The sequence below is a fragment of the Osmerus mordax genome, chromosome 12, assembly GCF_038355195.1.
Source record: "Osmerus mordax isolate fOsmMor3 chromosome 12, fOsmMor3.pri, whole genome shotgun sequence".
NCBI lineage: Eukaryota > Metazoa > Chordata > Actinopteri > Osmeriformes > Osmeridae > Osmerus > Osmerus mordax.
This window is the reverse complement of record NC_090061.1, coordinates 9,167,750-9,195,096: the sequence shown is the minus strand read 5'-3', so window position 1 is coordinate 9,195,096 and position 27,347 is coordinate 9,167,750. Positions and strand designations below refer to the sequence as shown.

General features: G+C 47.3%; 1 protein-coding gene across 1 annotated transcript in view; it reads right to left on the bottom strand.

Moving 5' to 3' along the window:
* kdrl (kinase insert domain receptor like) overlaps positions 1–27,347 on the bottom strand; it is a 43,193-nt gene that overhangs the window by 1,999 nt on the left and 13,847 nt on the right. Inside the window, exons 10-30 of the mRNA XM_067247611.1 lie at positions 26,123–26,279; positions 24,198–24,330; positions 21,287–21,395; positions 19,693–19,971; positions 19,313–19,459; positions 19,026–19,154; positions 17,698–17,804; positions 16,981–17,110; positions 15,814–15,918; positions 13,625–13,738; positions 13,264–13,352; positions 12,929–13,082; positions 11,818–11,915; positions 11,242–11,364; positions 10,720–10,831; positions 8,111–8,210; positions 4,955–5,060; positions 3,146–3,267; positions 2,298–2,376; positions 2,027–2,130; positions 208–367 (exon numbers count right to left, since the gene is read on the bottom strand). Of these exons, the coding sequence (XP_067103712.1) occupies positions 208–367; positions 2,027–2,130; positions 2,298–2,376; positions 3,146–3,267; positions 4,955–5,060; positions 8,111–8,210; positions 10,720–10,831; positions 11,242–11,364; positions 11,818–11,915; positions 12,929–13,082; positions 13,264–13,352; positions 13,625–13,738; positions 15,814–15,918; positions 16,981–17,110; positions 17,698–17,804; positions 19,026–19,154; positions 19,313–19,459; positions 19,693–19,971; positions 21,287–21,395; positions 24,198–24,330; positions 26,123–26,279 (2,657 nt within the window). The remainder of the gene's footprint in view (positions 1–207; positions 368–2,026; positions 2,131–2,297; positions 2,377–3,145; positions 3,268–4,954; positions 5,061–8,110; positions 8,211–10,719; positions 10,832–11,241; positions 11,365–11,817; positions 11,916–12,928; positions 13,083–13,263; positions 13,353–13,624; positions 13,739–15,813; positions 15,919–16,980; positions 17,111–17,697; positions 17,805–19,025; positions 19,155–19,312; positions 19,460–19,692; positions 19,972–21,286; positions 21,396–24,197; positions 24,331–26,122; positions 26,280–27,347) is intronic.

Sequence of the window (27,347 nt, the reverse complement as noted above, 5' to 3'; positions counted from 1 at the left end):
GAAACACTGAAAAGGATGTTAAAAGGGAAGGAGGCTGTGGTGGTTTATGATGCTTTGCTGTGAAGTCCAGACACAGGAAACAAAGGAGAAGTCCCTAAGGCTATATGTCAGATTGTACAGGGCAGAGGGCTGGGCTGTGGTCGGGTGGGTGGGTCGTAGTAGCTGGGTGGGGTGGGGGGGTTACACAGGTGGGGTGGAGTAGCGAACCACATAGTTGTAGTCGGGGGGCGGGCTGTGGCACTCCAGGCCAGGGTCCAGGGCCGAGTCGTTCAGGCTGAAGTCCAGAGAGGGGACGGGGGGTGAGTACTTCTCCCCCTTCTCTCCCTCCGTGAGCACCGACTCCTTGCTCTTACTCACAGCTTTCATCCTGGAGGCAAAGAGATGCACCAGAGTTAGGGTTTACCAGACAGATACAGACAATAAACCACTTTATACAATATAACACTAATCCTTGTGTTTAATAGTAGGGCCAAGTACTTTTTCCAAAGTGAGGCCACAAGTTATTTTCTGGTCATGTTTTGAGGAAAAACGGTTGACTGCAGACACAAGTGATGCAATCCATGATTCTACGCCTGTCTTCCTGCTGTGTACTACTTCTGTTACTGTAAATGATCAGAATATGACTAATGACTCTCCATTGTGTCCATGTTCCTAAGGCTTCCCTGAATTTGCTGGGGCCAGTGGGGTAAAACTCACACTTCACTGACTCCACTGAATAGACCCACTGGAGAAATGACACTGTAGAAGAAATTACATTCTAAAATTGATTAGATCCATTTGTATACGTGCGTCAAGTCCAGACAACAATAGTGTAGACACCAAACGTTATGCATATCTGCTAGCATTTTGGGAGGGCAGGCGGTCTGAGTAGATCTGTGCCTACTGTCAGTACCCACTTCCCAGCATGATGAATCATGCAGCGTCAAGAAAGTAGGGCTGTATTAAAGTGTGTGCATGTGTGTGTGTGTGTGGGTGTGACAATGGTTGCTGAGGGAAGGGGATACAGAATGTTTTTAATCAAAGGGAGACCTTGTGATATGTTCTTTGAGGGTTCCAGAGTGTCATTAATCACGCAGAAAGAGACCAGCTCCATACATTCATGCCCCACTCCTCTCACAGATGTTTTCATGTCCTTGTTTTGACAGTTTAGGATTTGGCATTTTGGGTTGGTTTGCCTTGATAGCTGTACTTGCTTGTTTTCATATGTCTTGCTGCTCTACTTTAAGTCTAACACAAACAAATGATGTCTCGGAATGTGAGAGTTTGAAGGTTTTTAACTCAGCGTAGGTCATGATTACGGTTTCTTGTAGGTTACAAAAAAAAGTTTTCAGTTTTGTGCAATGGTGGAGTCAAGGGCTTTGACCTTGAAGGTGAACCCTGCCATAGTTGCTGTTCCCTACAATAAATAAGACATACATAATCTATACAGAGCGCATGGCTCTTGTCAATGGGGAAACATCCATCATGGAACGTTATCTTGTGATTTTAACATCATCTTTGAGCCTGCATTATCTGCTCTGCTCCAACTGTGGTGTACTGGTGGTTGCATCTGATATCTTCACTTTCCAACACTAAAGGCAGCTACAGGGTGTGAAACACGGCCTCCGTTCAACCGCTAAAGAACAACTTGGTAAGTGGAGGGTCTGAGGATATCTCAATCAGGCCAAGCTGCCTTTTTTAGGAGTTTTAGTGCAGCTCTTAAAAACACCCGAAGACAATTCCACTCCACTTTTGTTGTCTGTGTCTTGGGTCATACCCTTGGGGCAAGGTCTGTCTCACCAGCCCTCTGTCTCTGAATCTCTCGCATGGTTTCTTTTGACAAAAGGCAAAACCATTCATTGACGTTTGAGGAGTGAAAGAGACTGTGTGTGTAATATGTGTACGTCAATCCCAACGTCTACATTCCAGCCCAGCAGGTGGGTATCCAGGGCTTGGTGAGCACACTGCTTATCCCAGTGGATGTGTGTGTGTGTGTGCTGTCAGTGACACGTGGTGGACATCATAATGGGGGATTAGGTGTACTCACGCCAGGGCCATGATGCTGAGGGGTCGTCCTGCCAGCGACTCCAGACGCTTCAGAGTGCTCATGTCATCAGAGGACAAACCCATCCCACTGTCGGACTGGCTCCCCTACACAGGTAGAGAGAGGGGGGAGATAGAGAGAGAGACATATGGTGAATGGAAAGTTAGTACCAAAAAAGAAACAGAGAAAAACAAACTCCAGTCACTGAAATGTCAGATGTTTGTTGCCAACTAATTGGGGGTGGTTGTAAGTGCAAGGGGTTTGAGTCGTCTACCTCGTTGCTCTCAGTTGTCCCATTCTCCATAGTAACCTCATCAAAGGTTTTCACACTAGCTGGCCGGATCTTAATGTTCCTGGAGTGGGAAGATTTCAGAGTCAGATCCCAAAACATCTAAAACCGCTCACGTCAGTACATTCCAATACAGGCGCCAAAAAGTGGAGTTGAAAAACACAACAGCCGTAACATTATCAATTCAATCAACAATTAAATGGTGTCAGAGACACCATATTTATTTTACTTTTCAACACTGCGAATCAACAGGCTGCTCAATTCAACTTACAGGATAACTGTCATTAAAGCATTTCAACACCTTCTCAATAATCAAGTCGTAGGACTTGGGAAAATACAAAGGCTTGACAAATATTTTCTTAAGTAGACATAAATCTAGGACCAGGGGTCTGTGGTTTCGGAGGAAATTCCTTGAAGGGGCCACAATGCTACAGATTCTCTGGCCAACAGACTGCCAGCGCACATATTCCTTATCAAAAGTCAATCAGGGTTTCCATTGTTCTTGAAGACAGACCTAAATTCAGTGCTCTAACAGCCAGGTCTGGACACCACATGAACGTAACAGCAGAATGTGGTGTGTTTTGGATAAGGTACAGAAGAGAGTGAGAGTGAAAATATACTGTGCTCTGTTCTGCAGTGTAGCAAACTTTCCAAAAACCTCAATTCCTTTGCTGGAATAGTAAACAATTTGTACGTGTGATTACATGATGTGTTCAAAGTCTTTCTTTCTCCTTACTTTCCTCACTCTCTCTCCCTCCCTCCCCACCTCTCACACCCTCCCTCCTTTCCTTTCTCTCAGTAGCTCCCTCCCTCTCACCCCCCCCCCCCCTCACCAGTTGCCCCCAGAGTCGCGCTGCGAGAGCGGCCGGGTGGACGTCTCGTCGGAGGGCGTCGGGCTGGAGGCGTCTGCCTCCTGGGGCAGCAGGGTGTTGATGGGGATGTAATGCTTCCCTTCCTGTACAAGACAGAACGAGGAGACAAAACCCGTCAGACCACGGGCTGCTGATACACTGCGGCATGACAGAAAACACATGTGAGGAGAAGCGAAGCTTTGGGATATATGGGGCAATGCTGCCTGCGTGCTACACAAACACCCCAGGCCTGCAGACGGCCTCGGCAGCGGGCCAAAGAAACCAGGGTCACGCCTAATAAATCCAAGGTGGAATGCCTGCGGGCCTCAGACAAGGCAAGGTGGTGATGCTGCAGGAGACAGGCGGGCCGGTAGCCTGGAAAGACCTGAGTCAGTCAGTAACCAGAGGAGGTCCATGTGACAGACCTATATTCATGGAGGAGAGCTCAGATCCTCTGCTGCGCTCTCTGCGCCGGCAGGACCGTTTCCCACAGCGATGGCTTTTAGCTTGAGCGATATGCTATGTTCCACTGTGTGTGTTTTATGGGATGAGCTGCCTGGCTTGACTGCCTTATGACTTTAAGGCAGTCAAGACTTTAAGACGACCGCTTCAGTCTGGGCTAATGCAGTCCCCGTGTCCACTTTACTGTGTCTGCAGCTAGTTTACTCTCTAGACCAAAGCGTGGCCTCGTGAACAAGTCGCACTGGGAGCATGGCTATACTATAGGGCTCTTTATTGTCTCAACCATTCTCTCTGAGATGGACACCCAACAAAACATGTTTTGGCATTTAATGACTTAATCCAAACTTATTTTTCCCATTGGGGAAACGGGCCAATTTTCCATCAGCGATTGTACTCGCTGCTTTCCTACTTTTATCTGGATTTCCATTCTTCTTAATATGTCATTGTTGTTCCTCTACCGCAAAACCAGCCCCATCCCTACTTCAAAGTGTTCTCTGGGATTTTATGTATTTTGTATCAATGTGTTGTTTATATTAATCAATCATGCTTGAGGCTGGTGAAAGAGTGAATCACTTGTAATGTGAAGAAAGGGATCACAGGATTACAGGGATTCCGTGTCACAACCAACTGAATTATTCCATCTTCTATCATCTGGACCTCTCAGGAGATCAGTTAGTTTGTACTGAAATAGGATAATCCCTAGTGCATAGCTGATGTTACAGTCCTAATATATGGCCAGTGCTCTTATGTTCTCTTATTTATTTTTACAATTTACAACCCACCCCACCTGAAGAACTACAGTCTCAAATCAAGCACATTTGCTCAAACACACAGCCGCTTATCTCACGTCATGCTAGTAGTACAACAGTTTTTCCTAAGCTTTTGAAGTGCAGTTCCTCTCAGGGTGAACTCTAGCTTGTTCAAAGGCAGCCGAGAGACTGTGTTGATGGCGACTTCCCCCCTGCTACTCTAAGCACCCCCCAGAGCAAGAGACCCTTGCATAGTCTTCAGCCAGTCACAACAGACACTCGGCTTCCTGAATGTTTGCTATGTGAGCAGCACACCAGCTCATCTCCTCCAGTCCGAGTGACTAATTCAGGCTTTGCAAAGGCGAAACAAGGGCGGATGCTTGGGCTGCTGTTTTGTGGCGGTCGAAGGCATATACTCTCTGTCGCAACACCGTTTCGAATGAGTTCATTGCTTAAGCTACAGATGTATTGTAGCTCAGTTGTATTTGTTTGAAATAATACAAGCAGACAGATGCGGGGGGCGGACAGACAGGCATAATTGGCTCCTTAAGAAGTCAATGGGTGTGTTTGTCTGTCTCACCTGTTGCACGCTGGCCTGGAGCAGGTCTCCCAGACTCTCCACCAGCTCCATGAAGGTGGGCCTGTCCCCCGGCTCCCCCTGCCAGCAGTCCAGCATGGTCTGGTATCTGAAGAAACACACATCATTTCATCTATCACATTGAATCAGACACAAACACGCATACAATTACAGTACATAACACTCAACATCTGGAGCACATATCCATTCCATGTTCATGGAATCCCTCCTATTCACATTGGAGATAACCATATACCGGAAGCCTATGAGTTGCTCCTCTGAGCTGTGGTGAGAGTGAGGTGGAAACAGACAGCCTCCTCCACTCATTGTCCCACAACCAGGACAGCTCTGACTGACAGCTACCCCAGCTGCACTGGGCCTCATCACCGCACAGACCGTAACATGTGGAGCCTGACACAGACTTGACCTGTTGGTGAGCCACTTATCCATCTACTCTCATCTCATCTCATACACTCAGATACATCGAATCCTTTATTTTCCACAGACTCTGTGGACTCGGTCTCTGGGGCTTTCTCTGCTTCCATGGTGGTGTGTGAACATTAGGAGAGCAGGGAGCCCCCTCAGGTCTCTGACGGCCTGTCAGCGTCTCTGCTGCCCGGCACTTCCTACGACAGTGGACGCTGTAGCTCACGTCCCGTCGGATCTAAAGACGGAGCTCGGAGGCTGCAGTTTCAATCAAGTCTCCCTCTCGTTCGCAGGCTGGTGAATGAGATCCTCGTTCTGCTGATGGACCCATATCCCGTTTCTCCTCGTCCTCGTCCCCCTGAAAGCTCCAGCTCCTAGCTTTAGGTAAACAAAGCCAGGTGCCCATTAACTGCATAATGTTTCCCTGATTGGCACCAGATTGAGCCAATTTGGAATTCGGAGAAAATTACTGTAAAAAGCAGATGGTTCATTACTGCTCCCCCCTCCCCCTCGCTGCCTCCTCACCGCTAACCTTCCCATCTGGGTTCAGGGCACCCAGACTCAGACCTTGGCTGTGAAGGGAGGCTCAGTCCCACTCAGGCTTGAGGAAGCAGCATGGCCCTGGCTCCCACGTTGATGAGGCTCCCTGACCAGGTGGAGCGTCTCCTAACAGTGACAGGAAGGCCAGGGCCTCACCATCACCGCTCTGGCCCACACATCACCGAGGAGGAGGAGGGGGTCAGGGGAACGGGCTGTAGACACATTGTACGGCTGCACAATCTGAACACACATTTCCTGTCTGCTTCGTAATGGGAATAAATCGCTCCCCCCCTGTTTTTCAAAAGGGTCTTCAGGGGATACGCTGTGGTGAGGCCATTGTGGTGGCGGAGTTTCTGAGCTCATTTCAACACCAGACTTGTGGAGGACAGCAGCGGGATGGCGGAAGGGGACATCCTCCTCTCCCAGATTCCCACATGTTGAGGAGCGTCCTCCACATTCCCCAGATGATGATGCTGCTACGTGCGGAGGCAACAGGGGGATCTCCAGAGCAGCAGGTCACATTCCTGACGGTTGGCGCGCCTCGGGTGATGATGTACTGCCCACTACCCAGCGGCCCTCTTAGTCCTCCACATGACAGTGGATCAGGGTCAGAAAAGGAACTGCCGGGCCTCCACACAGACACGCGTGCACACATGACTTGCATCAACTGAGGGCTTCTGCTCCTGTTGACTTGAGCCCATTATTCTCTCCTCTGCTTCCCATTTCCAGGGCTATCTGAAGGTCTTATCTTGGATTCTCAATAAGAGGCAGGTTGAACTTTCAGGTCCACTGGCAGAATAGCAGAAGCATATCTAGTTATCTTCTTTCCATATCTTTACACTGTCATGGAGTGCTTTGAAGCACAGTGGAAAGAATGGAATAGATCTGAGACTGGAACTTGGCACCAGTGGGTCTGAATCTCCAGGAGCATTTACTGCTGCTCCCCTGCTCTCTGAGAGACACCAGTCTGGGGCTGATTTGGCAGGTCGTCTCAAATCACCATCTCTCTGTCTGACTTGATGTGTCCATTCAATTGGCTCCAGTTGGCACAAGTTGCTTATACATTTTATCCGCCTCTTGATCATAGAGAGTTATAAAACACAAGTACAACAGTCATCTTTTCCAGAAGTGAGAGTCTGACTTCGAGGGGTCCCAAATGAAAACCAAACGCCATTCACACGCATAGATTTATCTGGGTACGTAAATGAGAATGTGAATGAGTACCATGCTGAGGAGGTGATTGTGATATCGTGATGGAGAGCAGGCTGCGGCTGTCTCTCTCCAGGCTCAGATGTGGTCTGCAGTCTACGACCAGGAGAGAGAGCCAGACCAGGCCCCCTTGTACAGCCACACCCCTGGAGAACACAGCAACCCCAGCCCCCCCCCCCCCCCCCCCCCCCCCCCCTCCCCAAACCCTCCATGTGGCTCCATGCTATACAGACAACCCTGATATCCCAGGAGCAGGAATGAGCAGCCCCTTCTCTAGATATTTGGTTTCAGCAGGGTACCAGTGGCATCAGGCTTCAGAGACCATGCCCACTGGGGGAGTATCCAGCCTCAGGCTCTCCTCCCCAAGGGACCAGCCCTGTGTGTGCTTCTGCCCCGGCCTCCCACCCCCTCCTCCCAGCCTCCCTCTTGGGGCCGCACTGCAGCCTTTAATGCCTGACTCGGTTACAGCCGCATCAATGTCACGTCGGAAAACAGATCTGTGCCCTGCACCTGATGGCCAACAGTTAACTGCCAATCAGGAGCTTACAAACCTCCCTTGTCTACACACTCAGGGCAGGATTACCCTTGATTCGTATCAGCACCTTGCTGGCCGTCAGAAAAGGCTTAAGGAGGGAAACTGGAAGGCCTTTTCTCTGATATATCGATATGTGAGGTTGTCTTTGTTGCTCTTGCCTCTCTGGCTCTGTGTAAAGACTTCTGCTAATGAATGACCCTCAGGAGAAGCTAGGGACCTCAGGGAGATTGCAGAGGTAAACATGTTCTTCAAGTTTCAAGGCTTGAAGGAACACCAAGTTTGTTGTGGATGGGAGGAAAATAACTATTTGGCATGTAGGATAAACCTCCTGACAGGGTCATTCTTCACACTGCAAGCATGTGCATATATATCAGGTTCCTGTTCGACCTAGCGAGCTGTGAGGTAGTGTTGTTTCTATGATGGAGAGTTCTATTGGAGTCGACCCCTACATCTCAGAGGAGGAGTACTCTGGGGCTCTCATCCTGGTGCCGTCCTTCAGTCTGCAGCAGAACTCCTCATCTATCTGGAGGCCAGGGTACGGAGAGGCACCTGGAGGGGGGGGGGGAGAGAGAGAGACAGAGAGAGAGTATGAAAGAGTAAAAAAAGAGCACAGAATGAGAGGGAGAGAGAGAGAGAGAGAGAGAGAGAGAGAGAGAGAGAGAGAGAGAGAGAGAGAGAGAGGGAGAGAGGGAGGCAGAGTGAGTGAGAGGGAAGGAAAGAGAGAGAAAGGGAGAAAGAGAGAGGGAGAGGGAGGGAGAGAGAGACAGAGAAAGAGAGAGAGAGAGAGAGAGAGAGAGAGAGAGAAAGGGAGAAAGAGAGAGGGAGAGAGATAGAGGTAGAGAGAGAGAGAGACAGAGAGTGTGAGAGAGTGAGAGGGAGAGAGAGAGAGAGGGAGAAAGAGAGAGAGAGTGTGAGAGAGTGAGAGAGAGAGAAAGAGGTAGAGAGAGAGAGGGATAAAGCAAGAAAAAGAACAGACAAGGTTATCAGACACTTCCATCTGCCATTCAGGAAGGCTTTGGTTCTTCAAGGAGATTAGAGGAGAAAAATCCCCTAAAGGGGCAGGGTTTATCAGCCATATAGAAACATCTCAATAGACAGACAGATATTAAGCCGACCTGTATCACTAGTTCATAACAGTTGGGTTTGGAAAAATATTACATACGCTATGTAATCCATAAAAAGTCCTGACTCATGAAACAATATTTTCATGTACCCGTCTGGGATACCAGACAGGGTATCAGATAGCAGTTAATGCTTCCTTGTACTTTGTGCTGTATGTATAAACAATGAGTCTTCGACGCATGACATCAACTAGAATGATCTATTTCATGATTTCATTTCTGCCTCCACTTTAAATGCTCAATACAAATATGCTGACGGCTGTGAATTGTGACTGATGTCAGAAATGAATAACAGGGTGGAGTTTAGGTTATGGCGCCTAAACTAACAAGGCAGGGAAATAGAAACCCCAAGACGAAAGTTTTTTGATGTTCACATCACAATCTGCATATGCAGGCAGGCGCCTTGGGACTGACGCAAACTCTTGACCTCCCAACACTCCAGTTACAGCGCTCACTGTTTGACGTTTTTTTTTCCTGCTCACTCCATTTCCTAATTTATCTTTGTGAGTTAACGTCGCCCAGATGTGAGAGCGAGAGCTGTGAGGCTGAACGCAACACTGTCTCTGGACTTTGTCCATGTGTGGGCGCTTGTGTGTGCAGAAGTGCGCTCACAGGACGGACAAAGACAAGGAAAGAAACTGGGAAACGGAGAGCGTGTGAAAAGTTGTGCCTCGCGTCTTGAAGAATGTTCAATTTCACACTTTTAACTGTACAGTGGATTACTCAGCTCTGTGGCAGCAGTTCAAGTTGAGTACAAACAAACCTAAACCCCTGAATCAATCCAAGGCTCTTTCCTTTGAACGTTCACTCGTGACAGTGTTTCGGCTTCCTAGGGGACACGGGGACACACAATATGTCATGCTGAGTCTTGCTATAGAAATGCTTGGTTGGGGCCACTGCACGCTGCATAGCCTGTCATAGGCCAACGTACAAAGCCGCCTTGAAGGTTGCAGCGGTTTCACAGTGGGGGGCAAACATTTACATTGATAGGCTGCTTGGTTACAAGTCTTTGCATTGCTGGCCGGGGGAGAAACTGTCAGCTTTAAATGGGAGGTATTCTTTCTTTTTAACGGTCCTTGTCTGTGATAAAACTCCCACTTTAAGTTTCCTCAAGTTTTTTGCACTGGGCAATGGAAATAGTTTTGTCATGTGGACAACATGAGCTCGCTCTGTCCCCAAGACTCAATTACGACATGGCAAAAGCCAGCTATCAGCCAGGGCATCTGGAGGAGCCTTTAGCTGAGGGGGCTATTAGCTAACCAAGCACTACATCAGAATCAGAATCAGAATGGGTTTTTATTCGCCATGAAAGTTTGCACAGACAAGGAATTTACTACAGGAGAGCCTACCTAGGCAGCCATTTTCGGCGCCAACTAGAAAGTTACAGCATAACATGAGGAGAGAGGAGGAGAGAAAAAGGCAACACCCAGACAATGCTCCTAGAGGAGTACAGTGTGGGAACAGACAAAAACCTCAGCACATAAGCACAACAACATTTACAAAAACACGTGACTTGCAACGGGGAGTGGGGGGGGGGGGGGGTAGACAAGCAGCATCTGGACCTGCAGCCATGGTAGGCGCTGGACACAGACCCGCCAGCCACCCTGGGGAAACAAGCAGGCGAAGCCGTTGGATGGGCCTTCGCCTGCTTGTGTCCAGCGCCTACCATGGCTGCAGGTCCAGATGCTGCTTGATCTCTACACTGAACTTTCAAGAGAGAGCTCTCCTTAACACTCCGATTGGACGGTGCTTAAAATGGAGAACGTATATGGAGCCAAAGGAGAAGAATCCTACCCAGATGTTTATTCACGCTCATTAAGTCCACTAATGGTCTGAGTAAAGAGAGAGCCCATTTGAGGTCAGTGAGGTAGAATGGGAGGTCAACAGAGTTAAATCAAGACAGCGGTCAGGGGAGGAATGACCATGTTCAGACTTACCCAGAGAGAAGATCTCCCACATAAGAACTCCAAAGGACCACACGTCGCTCTGCGTGGTGTAGATCTTGTCAAAGATGGCCTCTGGCGCCATCCACTTAAGGGGCAGTCTGGCCTGTAGGGTGGAGGGAGATGACACCTCTTTTATACCTGTATCTGGTCTCACCTGTGTGAGTGGAGTCTCTCCCCAACACACATCACTAACCAGCCTGACATTCCTGACGCCAGTCAGCTGGGCTGTGTGAGGACCGACACGTTCGGATGAGGTTTAACTACCACACAATGCACTATGCAGGGACCTCCACTTTAGTATTCATACAAACACACTGACCTGCCCAGAAACTCTGGGGCTTCCCAGAACTAATGAATTTATTCAGACTGCTGTATTGTTTTTGCCAAGTCAGTGGTAGCAGGCTGTTATGTGCTTGTCAAGCTGAATATGCTCTCTCTATTAACACTCAGACAGTGACTGACAACCAAATCATTAACTTGGTTGCTTTCTAGCTTTTTAGAACAGACACTTACATCTCCTTTGCGCACGTAGTCGGGGTCTTTGTAGATGTCTCTGGCCAGCCCAAAGTCACATATCTTCACGACGTTGTTCTCAGACAGTAGGATGTTTCTGGCCGCCAGATCACGGTGGATACACTGATGAAAGGATTACAAACATCCAGTGTAATCAGGGTTGACGTCTGAGGATTCAAGTTACGAGTTCATGGCGCTCTACCCAGATCCTTCCTGAGCCCCATTGTTACAAGTGAGGTAGCTAAGACCATTACACACATGGCCCAGTCATCAGTTATGCTACAGAACGATACGATGTGTTTCATATCTTGGCTTATGGCGCCTACACAACAATGGACTCAAAGCCGAATCAACTCCCAAGGCTCATTAGCACACCAGAAACATGAATGAGTTCTACACGGATATGACTTATATGGTCAAAGGTTCTTCCTGTGCTATGGGATTTAATAATCCTACAACTGTCAAAATGTTAAAAAAGAACAACTGCTTACATAATACACGATAAACATCATTCAATGTATCTGAGTGTTTTACAGACTGACTTTGAAACAGTAATTGTCTGGAAAAACTGCATACCTTGCGCGAAGCCAGGAACTCCATGCCTTTTGCAACTTGAAAACTGTAACAAATCAGATCCTCCAGTGTCAGGACTCTCTTGTACAGGTCTTCATGCTCTGGGGGCAGACAGCAGAAAACGGCCATGACACACCCTCTTGTTTTCATAAACATGATTTATCACAGTCTAACGCTTCCAAGCAAGCACTATAAAAGCCCTTCTTAAATATAGGAACATGTAGCCCATCCCTCTGTGTATTTCCTTTACTAAAACCCTGACAGTAATATTGTACACCATCAATGTGATGCACTCTGTCACGTACATCCATCCACCTACAGACTCTCTTAAAAACATCCTTTAAACACAGGAAGGAAAAAAACAACCCTGGGTTGCTTGGTGTTTTTTTTCCTCTCGGAGGTGAGACGTGCGATATCAGTGCGGAGGGTCAGTGGGGGGTCTGGGTGGAGGAACACAGAGGAGTCCTTCCACCAGCCCCACCTGAGTAAACATCTGATCCCACCAGAAATAACACCTCGTCAGGCTGGAGATGGCCAGGAGTGGGAGCTGACAAACAGGCAGGTCTGGGCCAGGCAGGATATAAACACAGGCCTGGCTCAGTGGGTGACAGTGCTCTCTGCTGCCCCAGTGATTGTGCTGGTGAGCAGGAAACGTCACATCAGACACGGCCAGAACACAGGCTAGAACACAATGGGAGTCAGGGGGAGGGAGGTTCAGAGGTGCGAAGGGGAGGGAGGGTAGGACGGGGCAAAGGTGAGAGGGGCGGGGAGGACGAGGGGCAGTTGGGGGGTGGGGTGTAGAGGTGGGGAGAAGGCTGGGGGCAGAAGACATTTGAAGGGAAGGTTGGAAGGTGGTGTGTAAGGGGGGGAAGGGACTGGGAGTAGAAGGGGGAGGATGGGGGCCAAGATGAGGGGCCAAGATGAGGAGAGAGGATGTTGTGGAGGAAGGATGAGAGTGGGGGTGAGGGAGAAGGGGATACGTGGAGGGAGAGGGGGAAGCGAGGAAGGAAGTAGGGAGAAGGAAGGAGTAGAGAGGAGGAGGAGGAAGAGTGGAGTGAAGGGGGGTGATGGGGGGCTGAATGGGGAGGGGAAGGAACCCAGCGGGGCCCTTTACCTTCCTCCTCCTCCTCCGAGTCACAGTAGCTCTTATCTTCGATGAAGCCGGAGCTGGCTGAGCTCCCAGTGCTGGCTACACTCTCCAGGCGCCGCTTGATGAGCTCGCTCAGGTCACAGCCCGATCCTGACGTCATAACCTTACCATCCTGGCTCTGACACACACACACACACACACACACACAAACAGGTGCTCAGAAGAAATGAAGCTGACATATTCAGAAATAATATTGCTGACATTCTGGGGTTTTCCAGGATGGATGAAAAGCCGACTTGAAAACATTGTATGACAAAATGCCAGTCAACAGCCTTGGCTACTCTAACCCATGTATTTACCTTGTAGACAATGAAATCAGCTCTCTTGCTTCTTAAGTAGTTTGACAGATTTCCATACTTGCAGAACTCAACTATCATCATCAGTGGACCTACAAACACAGGACACTGTCAGCACAGAGTCATCTCCGAGGCAACCAACATGCTTGACTTGAATAACAGAGCTTACTTAGATGTTTGATGGGTTTGTTCCCCAACTAAGAGTAAGCATTGTCTGCAACCATTTCAAATGAAAATCTTTATTGATATGTTTGTGTTAAATTCGGTCTATAGGTTCACCTGGGGTTCACTTGTGTGTATAGTACAAAGTGTGTAGTTCTATGTTTAATATGAAAACTTAATGTCATGGTTTAAACCTGCTTACCACCAGGCTTGGTGCAGGCTCCAAGAAGATTGACTACATTTAGGTGATGACCAATGTGGATTAGGATCTTTAGCTCTGACATCAAAGCTTTGCGCTCATTGGTGGTAGCTCCGCCTGTTTCAATATACACACACACATTCACACAAACACACACACACACACACACATGTTAACACACACACCGATCATGAAGAGAACTAATATGGCATGTGGGCATAATATTCACAATTTAAAAACATGGCTATATTTATGGAATTTAAATCGAATTATCTACTAATCCCCTCTGGTTAGTTTAAGATAAGTCAAACTGATGTCTGTTCAATGAAGTTCAGAATACAAACAACATTTAAGAAAAACAGATTTTCACATAGTTTTTTGATATTGTATGATGATTGCAAGGTGTTTCCATTGAAAAAATAAGATGATGTAAATAAGAAAATCCAATGTTCAGGATTAAGATGGTATGCAGAGATAACAGTATGTAAAGAATGAATCAATATGGAAACATAGGTTCTCTCTGAGCAGGGGGCACCACCCATACATTACACATCAAACCATGAAACATTAAATAAACATAGCTATACACATGTGGAGTCAATATTTAAATAGCTGTCAACATTGTCCCCCAGAATAGACAACACCAAATCCATGAGGTCATGAAGCCCAAGTCTTGCTTTTTTAGTAACAAAAATACATTTCTGCAGCCTGAGAGCATCAAAGTGACTCATCGCTTGTAGGAGGGGCATCCTTAAAGATTAATGGGTAACCATAATTCTCTCAACATCTCCCTCCAAGAAACAAGCAAGCACAGGAAAGGAGGTGGTATTCTAGTGTTAACTATGCGCCTGTGTCACATTCTTGTCTCTTTGGTGATCTGGACAGCTATTTGGGGGAACTCTGTTTATTAAATAGCATTGTTATCACGCAATAACTCACTTTCTTGCATGTAGCATTAGCTGAATGTCATTGGACTTACATTAACTTGCGATTTAATGATAAACCTACAAGACGACGAGCTGATGTTAGGTGATAAATGATTAACCGTTGGGAATAAAGTTAGATTTTTCCATGTCTGCAACAGTAGGTGGTTTAGCGGCTCATCACCCCGGCAGCCTGAGCCTTTTCTAGAACCTCTCACCATATGGTGGGTCTGAGGTGGAGAACTGCTTCCCATTATGTCTGACCTGAGTGGAGGAGTCCAGAGAAGCAGCGTCTCTGTGATTAATGGAGGGGGGTGGGGAAGTAGGGATGGACAGGGGGGGTTGACGTGACACTGCTGGAAATATCCAGCCAAGAGTGTGATTTATCCTCCCAGTGCAGATACATCACAGTGGAATCATCATGACGATGGCTCATTACTCTGTGGTTCATCTCTCCTGCAGAGCGCAGGGTAAAGTTAGTTTGACCATGTCAACCCAAAGAGGAGAAGAGAGAAACCACCCAGTCTCATCCGCCAGAGCTGGTTTTCATGTACTTCCAGAGTGTCTTTCTGTTTCTCCTGCCTGGATCCTCACTGTTTCCATACTGATATGATAAATATGTTGGGCCAGATTCAGAATGGTCCGGAATGTGGTCGTAAATCACGGCTACAATAATTCACGCACGTACAGAAGTTGTTGTTTCCAGTTGTTTGTGCCTCCCATGAAAATCAACGTTCACATTTTTTACTATTCATGAAAATGAATATACTTATGTTCTTGTTGATACTTCATAAGGTCATATTGATTAATTTCCTAATTTGGACCTTAGCATCACCAGGCGAGCGTTGGCACACTGCAGTGCTGTTCTTTCCTACTTGAACACTAGCACGCTCGCCAAGGACATGAAGGTCTCAGCTTCTTCCTCCAAAACAAAGTGTGTGTGGGGGAACAGCCCTCGAATGCTTCACTTGAAATCAATGGTCCCCTTATGCTAATGCTAATTACAGGCACATGGGGCTCTGGGGTTCTTTATGCACAAGAAACAGAATCATCTGCTGAAATGGCAGATAGCTGTTTGACCTCTGTTAAACTGAGAATATATGTTTGTTTGTTTTACGTTGGCCTGTCTGTTGGCCTGTGTAGGTAGACTAGTATCATAACTGTTATTCTCCAGGTGGGAGTTTGAGAACTTTGGGTAATCATTCATCTTTCTACTCTAAGTGATGTGCATATGCTTAGGAACGATAACCTTCATTGCACATAGTGTACCTTTAAGCATTTTGACGGCTACAGTCTTGCAGGTAGAGAGCTTGTCGATCCCAAACGCGGAGGCTTCCACCACTTTCCCAAATGCTCCATGACCCAGGGTTTTACCTGGAGCACAGACAGAAGGAGAGAGAAGGAGAGAGTGGGAAGGAGAGAAACAGAGACAGAGGCCATCGGGTAAGTGAGCCTACATTAGAGTTCCTCGCCATGGGGAGCAGTAAATCAAGCTGTATATTCCCTGCCAGGCGAGCTATGGGCCCATAATTAGAACAACCTGCTCCAGGTTCTGCCTGCTCAGCCAGTGCCCCACTGGGGGAAGTTATAGTGCCGTTAAGACCGGTTGACAGCAGCGGGTCGCTGATGACTGATTGGGGTTACCCACCCTCTCTAGAGGGGGTGACACCCCTGCCACATGCCATACCTTGGTAATATATCTCAACATCATGGGCTTGCTGTTCCCAGCGTTATGTTGAAAAGTCCCCTAAAACATAAACCTAACGTGACATTTAACTGTTTATGGGAAGTGTGGGGTGAGCCATTAAAATCTTCATAAAATCGTCTTCAGAAGTTAGGTCCTATTATGGCCTGTGTTGAATTGTGTTGATACCGAAGGACTGTTTAGATAGTGTAGTTCCAGTGACAGGGCTGTGCAGTCACAGTGCTGACCCGGGCCACAGTCACAGTGCTGACCCGGGCCACAGTCACAGTGCTGACCCGGGCCACAGTCACAGGGCTGACCCGGGCCACAGTCACAGTGCTGACCCGGGCCACAGTCACAGTGCTGACCCGGGCCACAGTCACAGTGCTTACCCGGGCCACAGTCACAGTGCTGACCCGGGCCACAGTCACAGTGCTGACCCGGGCCACAGTCACAGTGCTTACCCGGGCCACAGTCACAGGGCTTACCCGGGCCACAGTCACAGTGCTGACCCGGGCCACAGTCACAGTGCTTACCCGGGCCACAGTCACAGTGCTGACCCAGGCCACAGTCACAGGGCTGACCCAGGCCACAGTCACAGTGCTTACCCGGGCCACAGTCACAGTGCTTACCCAGGCCACAGTCACAGTGCTTACCCGGGCCACAGTCACAGTGCTGACCCGGGCCACAGTCACAGTGCTGACCTGGGCCACAGTCACAGTGCTGACCCAGGCCACAGTCACAGTGCTTACCCAGTCTCAGGCGATCACGAGGAAACTCCCACTTGCTGCCATCATACTGCAGAAGATCACACTGGTCATCCAGAGACATCTCATCTGGGTCAATGATGATGGAGGGGCCCATCTTGTAGTTTGCAGGATTCTGGAGGTTTTAGAAAGTAGGGGATGGTACCAGTTAAGTGTGCTCTTTCAACTCAGCATTGTAAAAAAAAACATTTTAATCATTGGAGCATAAAGGTTTTTATAATGAGCATAATGTTTTAATGGGGTTGGTGGTAATGTCTCTCCTATTGTCTTTGCATGGCAGCATGTGTTATTATTCCACTGCCGTAAGAGTACACACAAACACAAGTTCAGCACTTCTTGAATGTTGGGAAATGTGGAAATCATAAAAATTGGAAAAAATAGTAGCCTTCAAACAGTTTTACAACAAACCATGAGTCAGTGGAGCTTGGGTTCATGACATGTACGATGAGATCACTTTCTGAGCCTAAGCATGCAAGAATCTCCGAAATGTGCTGTGAGGGTTGAAGAGCTGAGAACTGCTAATAGCATACTGTTGTAGAAAAAAAAGCAGACGCATTGAAAACAAATAGGTAATCAATAAACCCCCTATTAGTCGCTGGGTCTAACCAAAATATGCTTTTATTCTTCTATAATAACGTTCCCTAACATGGTCACGGTGAAGAGTGAGTCGTAAAAGTTCAAAGGTCAGTCAAAGGGCCTCACCTTCCTCAGCTTGCGGATGAAAAGGATGAGCATGAGCCAGAGGAAGGTGGCAGCTGCTCCAGTACACACCAGGATGATCACCTCGATGTTCGGCTTCCCCTCATCCCCTGAAAACACACCAACAGGAAAACGGAAATGACTGCCTTGATTAACGAAATCAATTACGTTTTAAAACTATATTTACATTTAGCAGACGCTGTTATCCAGAGCTACTTACAGTAAGTACAGGGGGACATTCCCCCCAAGGCAAGTAGGGTGAAGTGCCTTGCCCAAGGACACGTCATTAGCATGGCCAGGAATCAAACCAGCAACCTTCTGATTAATAGACCGATTCCCTAACCTCTGAGCCATCTGACCCCAACAGGGACAGATATACTGCAAGTTGGGCAGGACTGACACCTGGTTGTGTAGTGCTTGTTATGCGATTCCGTCTCAAGGAATCCATTAAGATATTTGACAGTTGACCTACGTCCTCTGATGAGTTGTACACTATGTACACACATGCCAGCTTCAGGAGGAAACACACTTCTTTGTTTATGTATACCACCCTGTTTTAAATCAATCGTCACACAACAATGTCCCAGTGTCAACACACTGTAGCCCACTCACACTGCATGGAGCTGCAGGAACTACATGAAAAGACCAAATCAAAAGTTTACACTGATAGTCCTACTTCTGCAGAACATCTTTCTCATTACAGAATGGATGATTCCGACATCAGGGGCTGAATGCCGAGGGATTTGGGCTTGAACGAACTGGAATCTGTTTTTGGTGCCAGGTCTAGTTAGGAGAATACTGTCACATGACCTTATTGCGTCCCCTGCCCCCTCTCCGTGCTCCAGCCTGTGTTTCCAGTCCCAGTGCAGGATAACGGGTGGGCCATGGCCACAGTCATTAGTGGACCTCTTAACACCCCTTGCAAGGTCATGTCCCGCGGGCAAGGACCTGGCTGGAGCCTCTATCATAAAACCTGCAGAGGAATTCTTCTGGCATTTCTAGCATCTCTCTCAGGGGACACTGGAAATCATTTCTGGCTGGAGCTATTTGTACTGGGGACAGATGAACACATGTCCAAATCTGGCAGAGGATTTTTTAGAAGCTTGGAATGTTAGTTTTTTTTAGAAGCTTTGTATGGTCATGCAGTGTTAGTAGACAATTTAATTGGTTGACCGGATGTGGTTTACAGACTGTTACTCAACCAGTCAAAGAGCATTGTGAATAGAGTTACAATGACTCATCAAATGGTCACACTCTGATTATCTGACGACTGTGTGTGTATGTGTGTGTGTGCTGTTGTGGGGCTGAGATGGAGATGGTCAGCAGCTCACCCACTACGGTGACGACAGCGCTTGTTTTGACGCTGCCCTTGTCGTTGCTGGCCTGGCACTCGTACAGACCCTCGTCGTCTTTCTTCACTCTCTCGATGATCAAGACTCCGTCTTCCCTCAGGGTGATACCTGCACCACACACACGCTCACTTGAAATCAATATTTATTACATTTCACTGCTGACATTTTGTTTAGCTGCTCAGTACAGTCAGGAAGTTATGTTGTTAAGTTCTTTAGTGTCACACTGAATGTGTAGTGCAGCATAGTGTTGGTCAAGTAGGCCTCACCTGGTCCCTCCTCCACAGGTATGTTGTCCTTGTACCAGGTGATGTAGGGGGGGGGCACTCCCAAGGCATAGCAGGCTAATGTCAGTGTGCTGCTGCTGTTCACGTCCTGATTGGTCAGGTTCTGGCTCAGCCAGGGGTGTTTCCTCTCTGGGCCAATCAAATACCGTACACATGAGAGAGTTAAGATCTTTTTGCTTTGCTGCAATATTCCTCTCCTGGCTAACTCATTATGACATAAAGAGTTTTTCAGAATGAGGATCTACCGCAGCTGGACCTCTACAGTCTGCAGTCATATTAACTTGACTGTTCTTAGGAGGTTCAGCCAAAACTGGGAAAAAACTACATTGACCAGACTTGGTCTCATTCCTCTGCTTACTCACTATTGACAGTCAGAACAGATGTCTTCTGCGTGACTTTATTCTGGTGGTTCTGGGCCCGACACTGGTAGCCTAGCGTGTGGTCCCGAGACACGTTGGTCAGGATGAGTGCCAGGGAGATGGCATAGGGGCTGAGCTGGAGCTCACTGGTGGTGACGCTGCGGTTCTGCGGGTCGTACCACTGCAGGTCCGTGTATAGGTAGCGTGTGGCACGGCAGGTCAGAGTGATGTCATCGCCTTCGATGGCACTCTGGGGTTCGATGGCCAGGTGCTGGGAGTGATCTGATACGGCAGAAGGAAAAACTAAATGTAATTCCTACCACACCAGCTTTTTAAAACAAACTGAAACTTACAGACAAAAGAAATATCATACACTGCACAATTGAATATGTGTCATCTAAAATGGTATTATCTTATTTTAGGGAGCTCACAAGGACTACTACAACTGTGATTGAGAATCATCAATCTCATGCCAAGAGATTTCACATAAGCTCCTTTCTATGAGGAAGATCCACCTGGACCCAGCTGACTGAAGCTATTTTGGGGCTGAGTTGCCTAACATGGCCTCCGCACATCACGGTGCCAGGAATGTCAAATTAGCAGCTATTTCCTGTTTCATCACTGCTAATTGGAAGCACGTTGCCTGTGGACGGCAAGGCTGATGGCGCTTCTGCCCTCGTCCAATAGGAGGCGGGGCGAGGGGCCAGACCCCGGGGGGGCCAGACGGCGCTTGTTTATGCAGAACGCTGGAGAGCATTCTGTGTTCCGTAAGAGAAGACAGCTGTTATTACAATTCTGTCCTCGTTTCAGCAACATTCCATGGTTCTCAGTCATCCCCACCTCTGGAATGGTGCAGTACTCACTCCTGGGAATTCTCCCATTCTCTCTAAAGCCGGATCCTCAGAGCTTAGCATCCTGCCTGGCCTCCAATCACAGGCTGACCCCGGGCCCAGCCCCAGCCCTTTCCTATTCATTTTCACATCTATCACCAGGAGCTTTTGCCATAGTACTCTCAGTCCTTTCCTCCAATAAGAGCAGTGCTTGCGTCTAACAAAAGGTCTCTCACGCAGGTGTTGCATAACCAACTTGATGGGTTTTCAATTCTCAACATTTGGAAGTGCTCAGATCAAATGCATTTAAAAGGGATTCACGTAGCAGCAGCAGGATCACTGAAAGGAAGGACGACAAGCCGGCTTTGCTGTGAGTTTCAGAGCAGTTTTTAAACTGGAGTCATTAATACAGCACCATATGGCTCAGGACATGTGTGCCTGCCTCTCTTCCATCCTGAGGCCTGCCTGTGTCGTGAGAAGATGGTTTCAATTAATGCACCCCCCCCCCCCCCCCCCACTCCCCCAGTCTCTTTATTGCACAATACAATCTGTGCATTCCTTCTCCAGCGTCACTGTTCATTACAGTGCATATGTGTAGGTCATTTGACAGAAACCAAATGTATGGAGTACAGTACGCCTGGCCGATAAAATAAAACCCACCGGAGCATTTCTCCTTGTAATTTCAAACTGTGCGGTACAAAATCAACTTGAGGTCATTTCTTTTTTGTTAACGTCTCCCCAAGATGTTTCCAGAGTAACCCACTTACTGTCCACGTAGAAGGTGGTTCGCAGGGTGGCGGTGCCCAGTTTGTTCTGAGCTGAGCAGGAGAACACCCCCGACACGTTAGCCACTCCCACCACCAGCATGCTCACAGTCTGGGGGCGGGACAGAAGAAGCATAGACCAATCAGTATGGCGCAATCAAGAAAATACAGGAAGTCCGTTGTCCTACTTGTCAAAGTCTGAACATGGTGACACATCACCAAGATACAAATATATATAATACAATACTGCATGTCCAGGTCAGCATAAAATATGGTTTCCAATAACACAATGCAAGTGTAGACTACTGACATAAAGCACAAACACGTATCCATTGTTTTGTAAAAAAAAGTCCATTCAGCACATTTGACATTACCGCACTAAATGATCCCATGGTTATATACTATTAGCAGGTGGGGTCATTGGCCAACGTTAAGCCTTGTGTGTTTTATACTCTCCAGTGTTTCACATTAATAGAAGGATACATCTGGAGTCTTGAACCCCACTGTGTCTCCTCTGCACAGAAGGAACGCCTGCTCCCATGTCATTTCCTGAAGAGCATTTACAATGTCACACTTAATTCTGTCACCGCTTGAGTAGAACCCATTTACTGGCTTAAGTAGACATAATAATAACTGAGATTTGGACCAGGGGCCAGATTGCATGGGGTTCTGTTTTCTGTTCAGAATGACATCTGTTTTCATTGTAGATATATCAAAAGCCTCAGAATGTTGTGGCTGTATTGTCTGGGAGAAACTTCCTGGGCTTCAGGAACTATTGTGCTCTGACCCTCAGAAACACAGCTTTAGCCTTTGCCACATTTTCAGTGTTTTCAGTGTTGTAAGTGCTCAAGGCAAGTACTCACTATGGGAGCTGTGTAAACATGTTTAGGCAGAAAAGCAAAGCAGTTAAAAAGTGACATTAAGTTGTCCACCTCAAATTGTTATGACGTTTGTCAAAGCGCTAACGGCATGGTTGTGCGGTATCACCTTACGGCCATTACTCACAATGATGTAACACAAGCTCTAAAACAGCCATCTCAACAAGTGCTCACGGTCCCAAAGTGGTGACCTGACCAGACGCACTGTGACCCCCGGCCCCACCTCTACCCCCCCTCGCCCGGCCACTCTGCCCCCCCTACCGTGAGCGCTCTTCCAGGAGCATTGGGGAGCCCCTCAGAGGCCCGGCCCCGGGCACACTCATTTTCACGGGCCACAACGATTTATGTGGGGTGACAGAGAAGAATTCACTCCCAACAAATCCCTCTCTTTTAAAGCAGCGCTTGTTATCACTGACCCTTAGTCCTCACCCCAGTAAAGCACTGGCGTTTTGGCCACAAAGCCTGTAAATAAAAAGGCGCCTCCCCTTATTATGTCAATCACAGATTGGAACTTATTCCCTGTGAATTGGGCCTAAGCTTCTGTTACTGGCTGTGTGTGTGCCCAGTTAATATGAATCTGAGAACCATTAATCATGCATGGTCAGGAAGGGAAAATACCTGCATAAATCTGCAACTCCTGGATTACAGAAGAGGAATAGAGGCTAGTCAGGTTTACTAGACCTGCTCGTGCTTGGCTAATGATAGATTACTGTTGTTTTTCTCCTCTTGTGGTTTGCTTTTCCTGTTGAAATGCTAACATGCTGGTGGATTTATGCCCCAATTTGACCCAGCATGTTGGACAGGCTGTCTTTCAACTAATCCTAGATATACTTTTGGGGGAAGCAGCTGAGGTCTGCACTTAATTAAGTTTGGGGTGAGTGGTTTTAGTAACAAGCTCCCTTAGGACATGAGCTGTGATGTCTACAGTCTCTCCATTGTACAGCATGGCTTAGAAATGTGTGCCAAGAGGAGGTCAATTTTTTGAACGAGGAAGTGATTGACTGTTTAGTGGATGCAGGTTTAAATGACGAAATGTGCCAACCTTTGTTTCAGTTGTGAGGTCATAAAAAATGTGTGGACCACTGGAAAGCTAAGCCTTTCTGTTTATGTAATATGTTTCCATGCATTCTGCTCATGCCATTATCTGTAACACTCAACATATTAACATGACACGAAAGGAGACACAGCACAGCACACAGTTGCCTCCAAAAAGGTGCTGTTGTTCAAATGTATCTGATCCATGCACAGGTCAGCACAGTGAGGAGATACTCTATAAAAGGCCCTTCTAAGCTGCCTGCACATGCATGGCTTGAGCCGTATGGCTATTGTGCTATTTATGAGGAGTCCGCTGCTCTCAGTGTTCCAAAACACAAAGATTCACTGATGTTAGAATAAAGGCTGCTCTCTTGCCAAGCCCAGGCTGAGCCTGCAGCTGCTTCATTTACAGCCAAGGGTTACATTAAAAAGACGTTCTAAGAAAGTGTGTGTGTGTGAGAGACAGTGAGAGAGTGGGTGTATTTCACTCTAGCAGGGCAAATATATTCTATGGTTAGTTTTAGGACAGATAGGTGGTTTAGAGGAGCTCGTCTGAACAGAGTCAAAAAGCTGGCAGAGATCCTGAGCGCTAGAATGCTCCACTGTGGTTGTGGATGAGGGGCCTTGTTACATCCAAGTCCAATTATATGAGACATGATGATATATGTGTGGTGTTTGCTGAATACAGGGCCTGTTGAGATGTATGTGGAAGTAGTTATCAATGCCATACAAACTAGAAAGTGATATTTCTGATGCACTAATCTACTGTCAATTTAAATCCCATTCAAATTACGTTTCCCATTGAAAGTTGACTGCAAGATCCCCATTCATTTGAATGGTTCTGCAAAGAAAGTGAATACCATGTTTAGATGAGTAATTCATTTCATAAATTCTTTCCAGGTCCACTTACCCATTTTCAATGAAGAAGTTAGCAACATACTCTACAGTTTATGTAATTAATTTCTCCTAAACAACAAAAAATAAAAATAAAAGGCAAAAACCTTTTTCTCTTTTCCTGGTTCCATGCTTCCCTTCAGCAGCTCTGTACTGTTGTTGATGCTTTCAATCCAGTTGTGTGGATAATTGCCTTTTGTGTGTATCTGGACTGGGATAGGCTCAATGTAAATCAAGCACCTGTGATGTGGAGAAGACAAGGGACATTAAACTTCTGGATAAACACAGATTGATGAAAAAGTCGGTACAAATTAAGATAGTGTCTTGTGTCTGTCTCTTCTCATTTGCCCGTCTCTCCCTCCCTCCCTCCCTCCCTCCCTCCCTCCCTCCCTCCCTCCCTCCCTCCCTCCCTCCCTCCCTCCCTCCCTCCCTCCCTCCCTCCCTCCCTCCCTCCCTCCCTCCCTCCCTCCCTCCCTCCCTCCCTCCCTCCCTCCCTCTTTCTCTTTCCCTCTATCTGTCTGTCTCTCCCTCGGCTGCCTGTGTCTCCGTCTGCTAGCCTGTCCCTCCTCTGCCTGTGGAGGGAAACCATCAGGCTGATGAGTGGGGAGGCAGCCAGGCAGAGGAAACGGCAGCGTGACAGGAAGGGCCGTGCTGTGCGTCAGCTCACACAGGAACCCCCCCCTCACGCTCTGGTCACAAGAGATAAGGCTGATCCCCAGACCTTGGTGGGTCAACAAGGGACGGCTGATAACTTCTCACCCTGCTGATAAGGAATGACCCCCCCCAACCTCCACCTCCGACAACCCCCCCCCTCCCCGCCCAGCCTTCCTTGTCCTACTCCAGGTTCCTCTTTTCCCTTCCCACAGCCCACAAACTCCCACAGTTATCAGACATTGTGCTTCCACTACTCTCCCTACTAAGGGACAGGAGTTTACACCGGGTACGCACCCTGAGACTAAGTATTCTATTTGCAGTGACATGTACTAGAAAGGTCCTGAACTATATAAAACAAACATTTGTTCAATATGCCTCCCACCGACCTCTGTCTGTCTCCCTCATTAGCTGGTGGAAACCTCCGGTGTGTTTAACGTTTGTGAGCCAGTGTATCCAGTGCCAGCGCTGATTATCTCTGGAGCTGCAGAACAAGGGCACTTTGACACCACTAACCCCTCGCCATTATTTCTGTCACAAACTTGGCAGCCCGGCGTGTTTTTTCAGACAAAATAATTATGGATAATTAACGGAGGCATAGTTACATGCTGCCTGGAGTGTAACATAATTCAGTTCCTCCATTGTGCGCCACTCCAAAGAGTTGTTTTGCCAGCCGTGTTGTGTTCTGATAACCCTGCTGTAATGGCCCATTGTCTGCCTGATCTTACAACTGGACTGGACCCCCACTGGCCCTGCTCCTGCACTCGGGGAATGTTCCTCTTGTTTAGGAAGGTTCACAAGCAGGCTGACATTTACACACAATCACCCATGATCATCTAAGCAGGCTGCACTCTAGACTAATCAGATCCACAAAAACAAGTTTAATAAACTAATATTAATGTACGGATGAATGCACTGTGATTTTTGTGGAAGTCTCTGGTTAGGTACAGCAGAGGGTTCTATGGTTCTGAGCTCACAGACACTTGAATCCAAGGCGACATACAAATAGTGCCTACAGAAAGTAGAGCAGACTGGTTCTGTCAGGACAAGGCCCAGCTCCAAAGTAGAGCTACAACTGCTTAGAAAAGATGACTGTTTGTACAACTGAGACTGACACTGTTACTTTCTATGTGTCTGTTACTTGGAACTAAAGGACTTAAGGTGAAACTGATAAGCCTGTTACTCATTCCCTGCTGAGAATTAAGGAAACACTATGACTTTTCAGTCCAGTTTCGATTCTGTGGGTTCGGAGAACACGATATCAAGGGGTTAAATGTGGCTGATGTTTGGTCAATGTGTAAATAATCATTCTACTTGTTTCTTTATAAAAAAAATAAAAAGAGTACAGCCTACAGTACCACAGCACAAGATAATGACTCACTTTTTGATGGTTGGGCCCGGGTGACATGGTTGCCATAGCCACGTGACCTGAGGCGTGGGGGATCCTGTGGCTGTGCAGGTTAACTTGTGCTGCTTGCCGAACATGTAGGGCTGCACGTCTGCAGTAGCCACCTCCTCCTCCAAGATCTTAGGCTTCACTGTGGATCACACGCGCACACACACGCACACACACACAGATGTTACAACTTTAACAGAGGTTACATCCACGATAGTCTACCCCAATGGTCAGACCATGTAATGTCTTTATAACGAGGGGAGTTAGTCATAATGACTAAGCATGAAGAAGGTGTCATTGACACCAGTTGTCCTATGGACCATAGGCTCTGAAGTGCCTGAAGCTGATTGATACCCTGCTCCAGCTTCCCTGTCTCCAGACCAGATGTGGCCCGTTGACTAGCCAGGGGGGGAATGAGAGAGAGAGAGACATAGAGTCATAGAGAGAGAGAGACATAGAGTCATAGAGAGAAAGTAGTAGAGAGATAGAGAGAGAGAAATGACGTGTAATAACTGATTCTTTCTGTCTCAGTCAGTGAGAGAAGGCGAGCCCTGAAATGGTTCTGTCATGCCAAATAAGAATGTGTTCAATTGGCAGGCACTTTAATCCAAAGCGATGGACAGGGGGGATTTGAACCCGGGGCCTCTAATCTGCAGGCAAATTCCACACCCAATATTATCTCTCAGCACTGCTGTCCTCAGTTGGTCCCTTGCTGAGCATGTGCTCTCGGCCTACAGTACATCAAACACTTGATAGATGTTTTAAAATAGTTTCCTAATTGTTACCAGAAAACAGAAACATTTCGCCCGTTCCATTATTTGTGTCGAAGACTTGTGTTTTGTGTCAATCCAATAATAATATGTTACATGTTACTCGATATAGTAAAGGACCATAAACACTGTTTATATGGGAGCGTAGGGATGATCTTTACACTCTTAATAGATTAATTCCTGAAAACAGAAAAAGAATGGGTTGAAAATAGACAAACAGTTGGGAGTTTTGTTACCAGTCAGCAGTATTCATGATATCACTATGACAACACATTATTCTGCACAATCAGAAAACATTTCCCTCCAAAACACAAGCCTATGCCACGAGTCTAGAGAACAATGTGTTTACATGAGCTGCACTGTATATACACATGGTGAGGATGTAAATAAATGACCCTGACTAGGGGGTGAGTACAGTGTGTGAGTATGTGTGTGTGTAT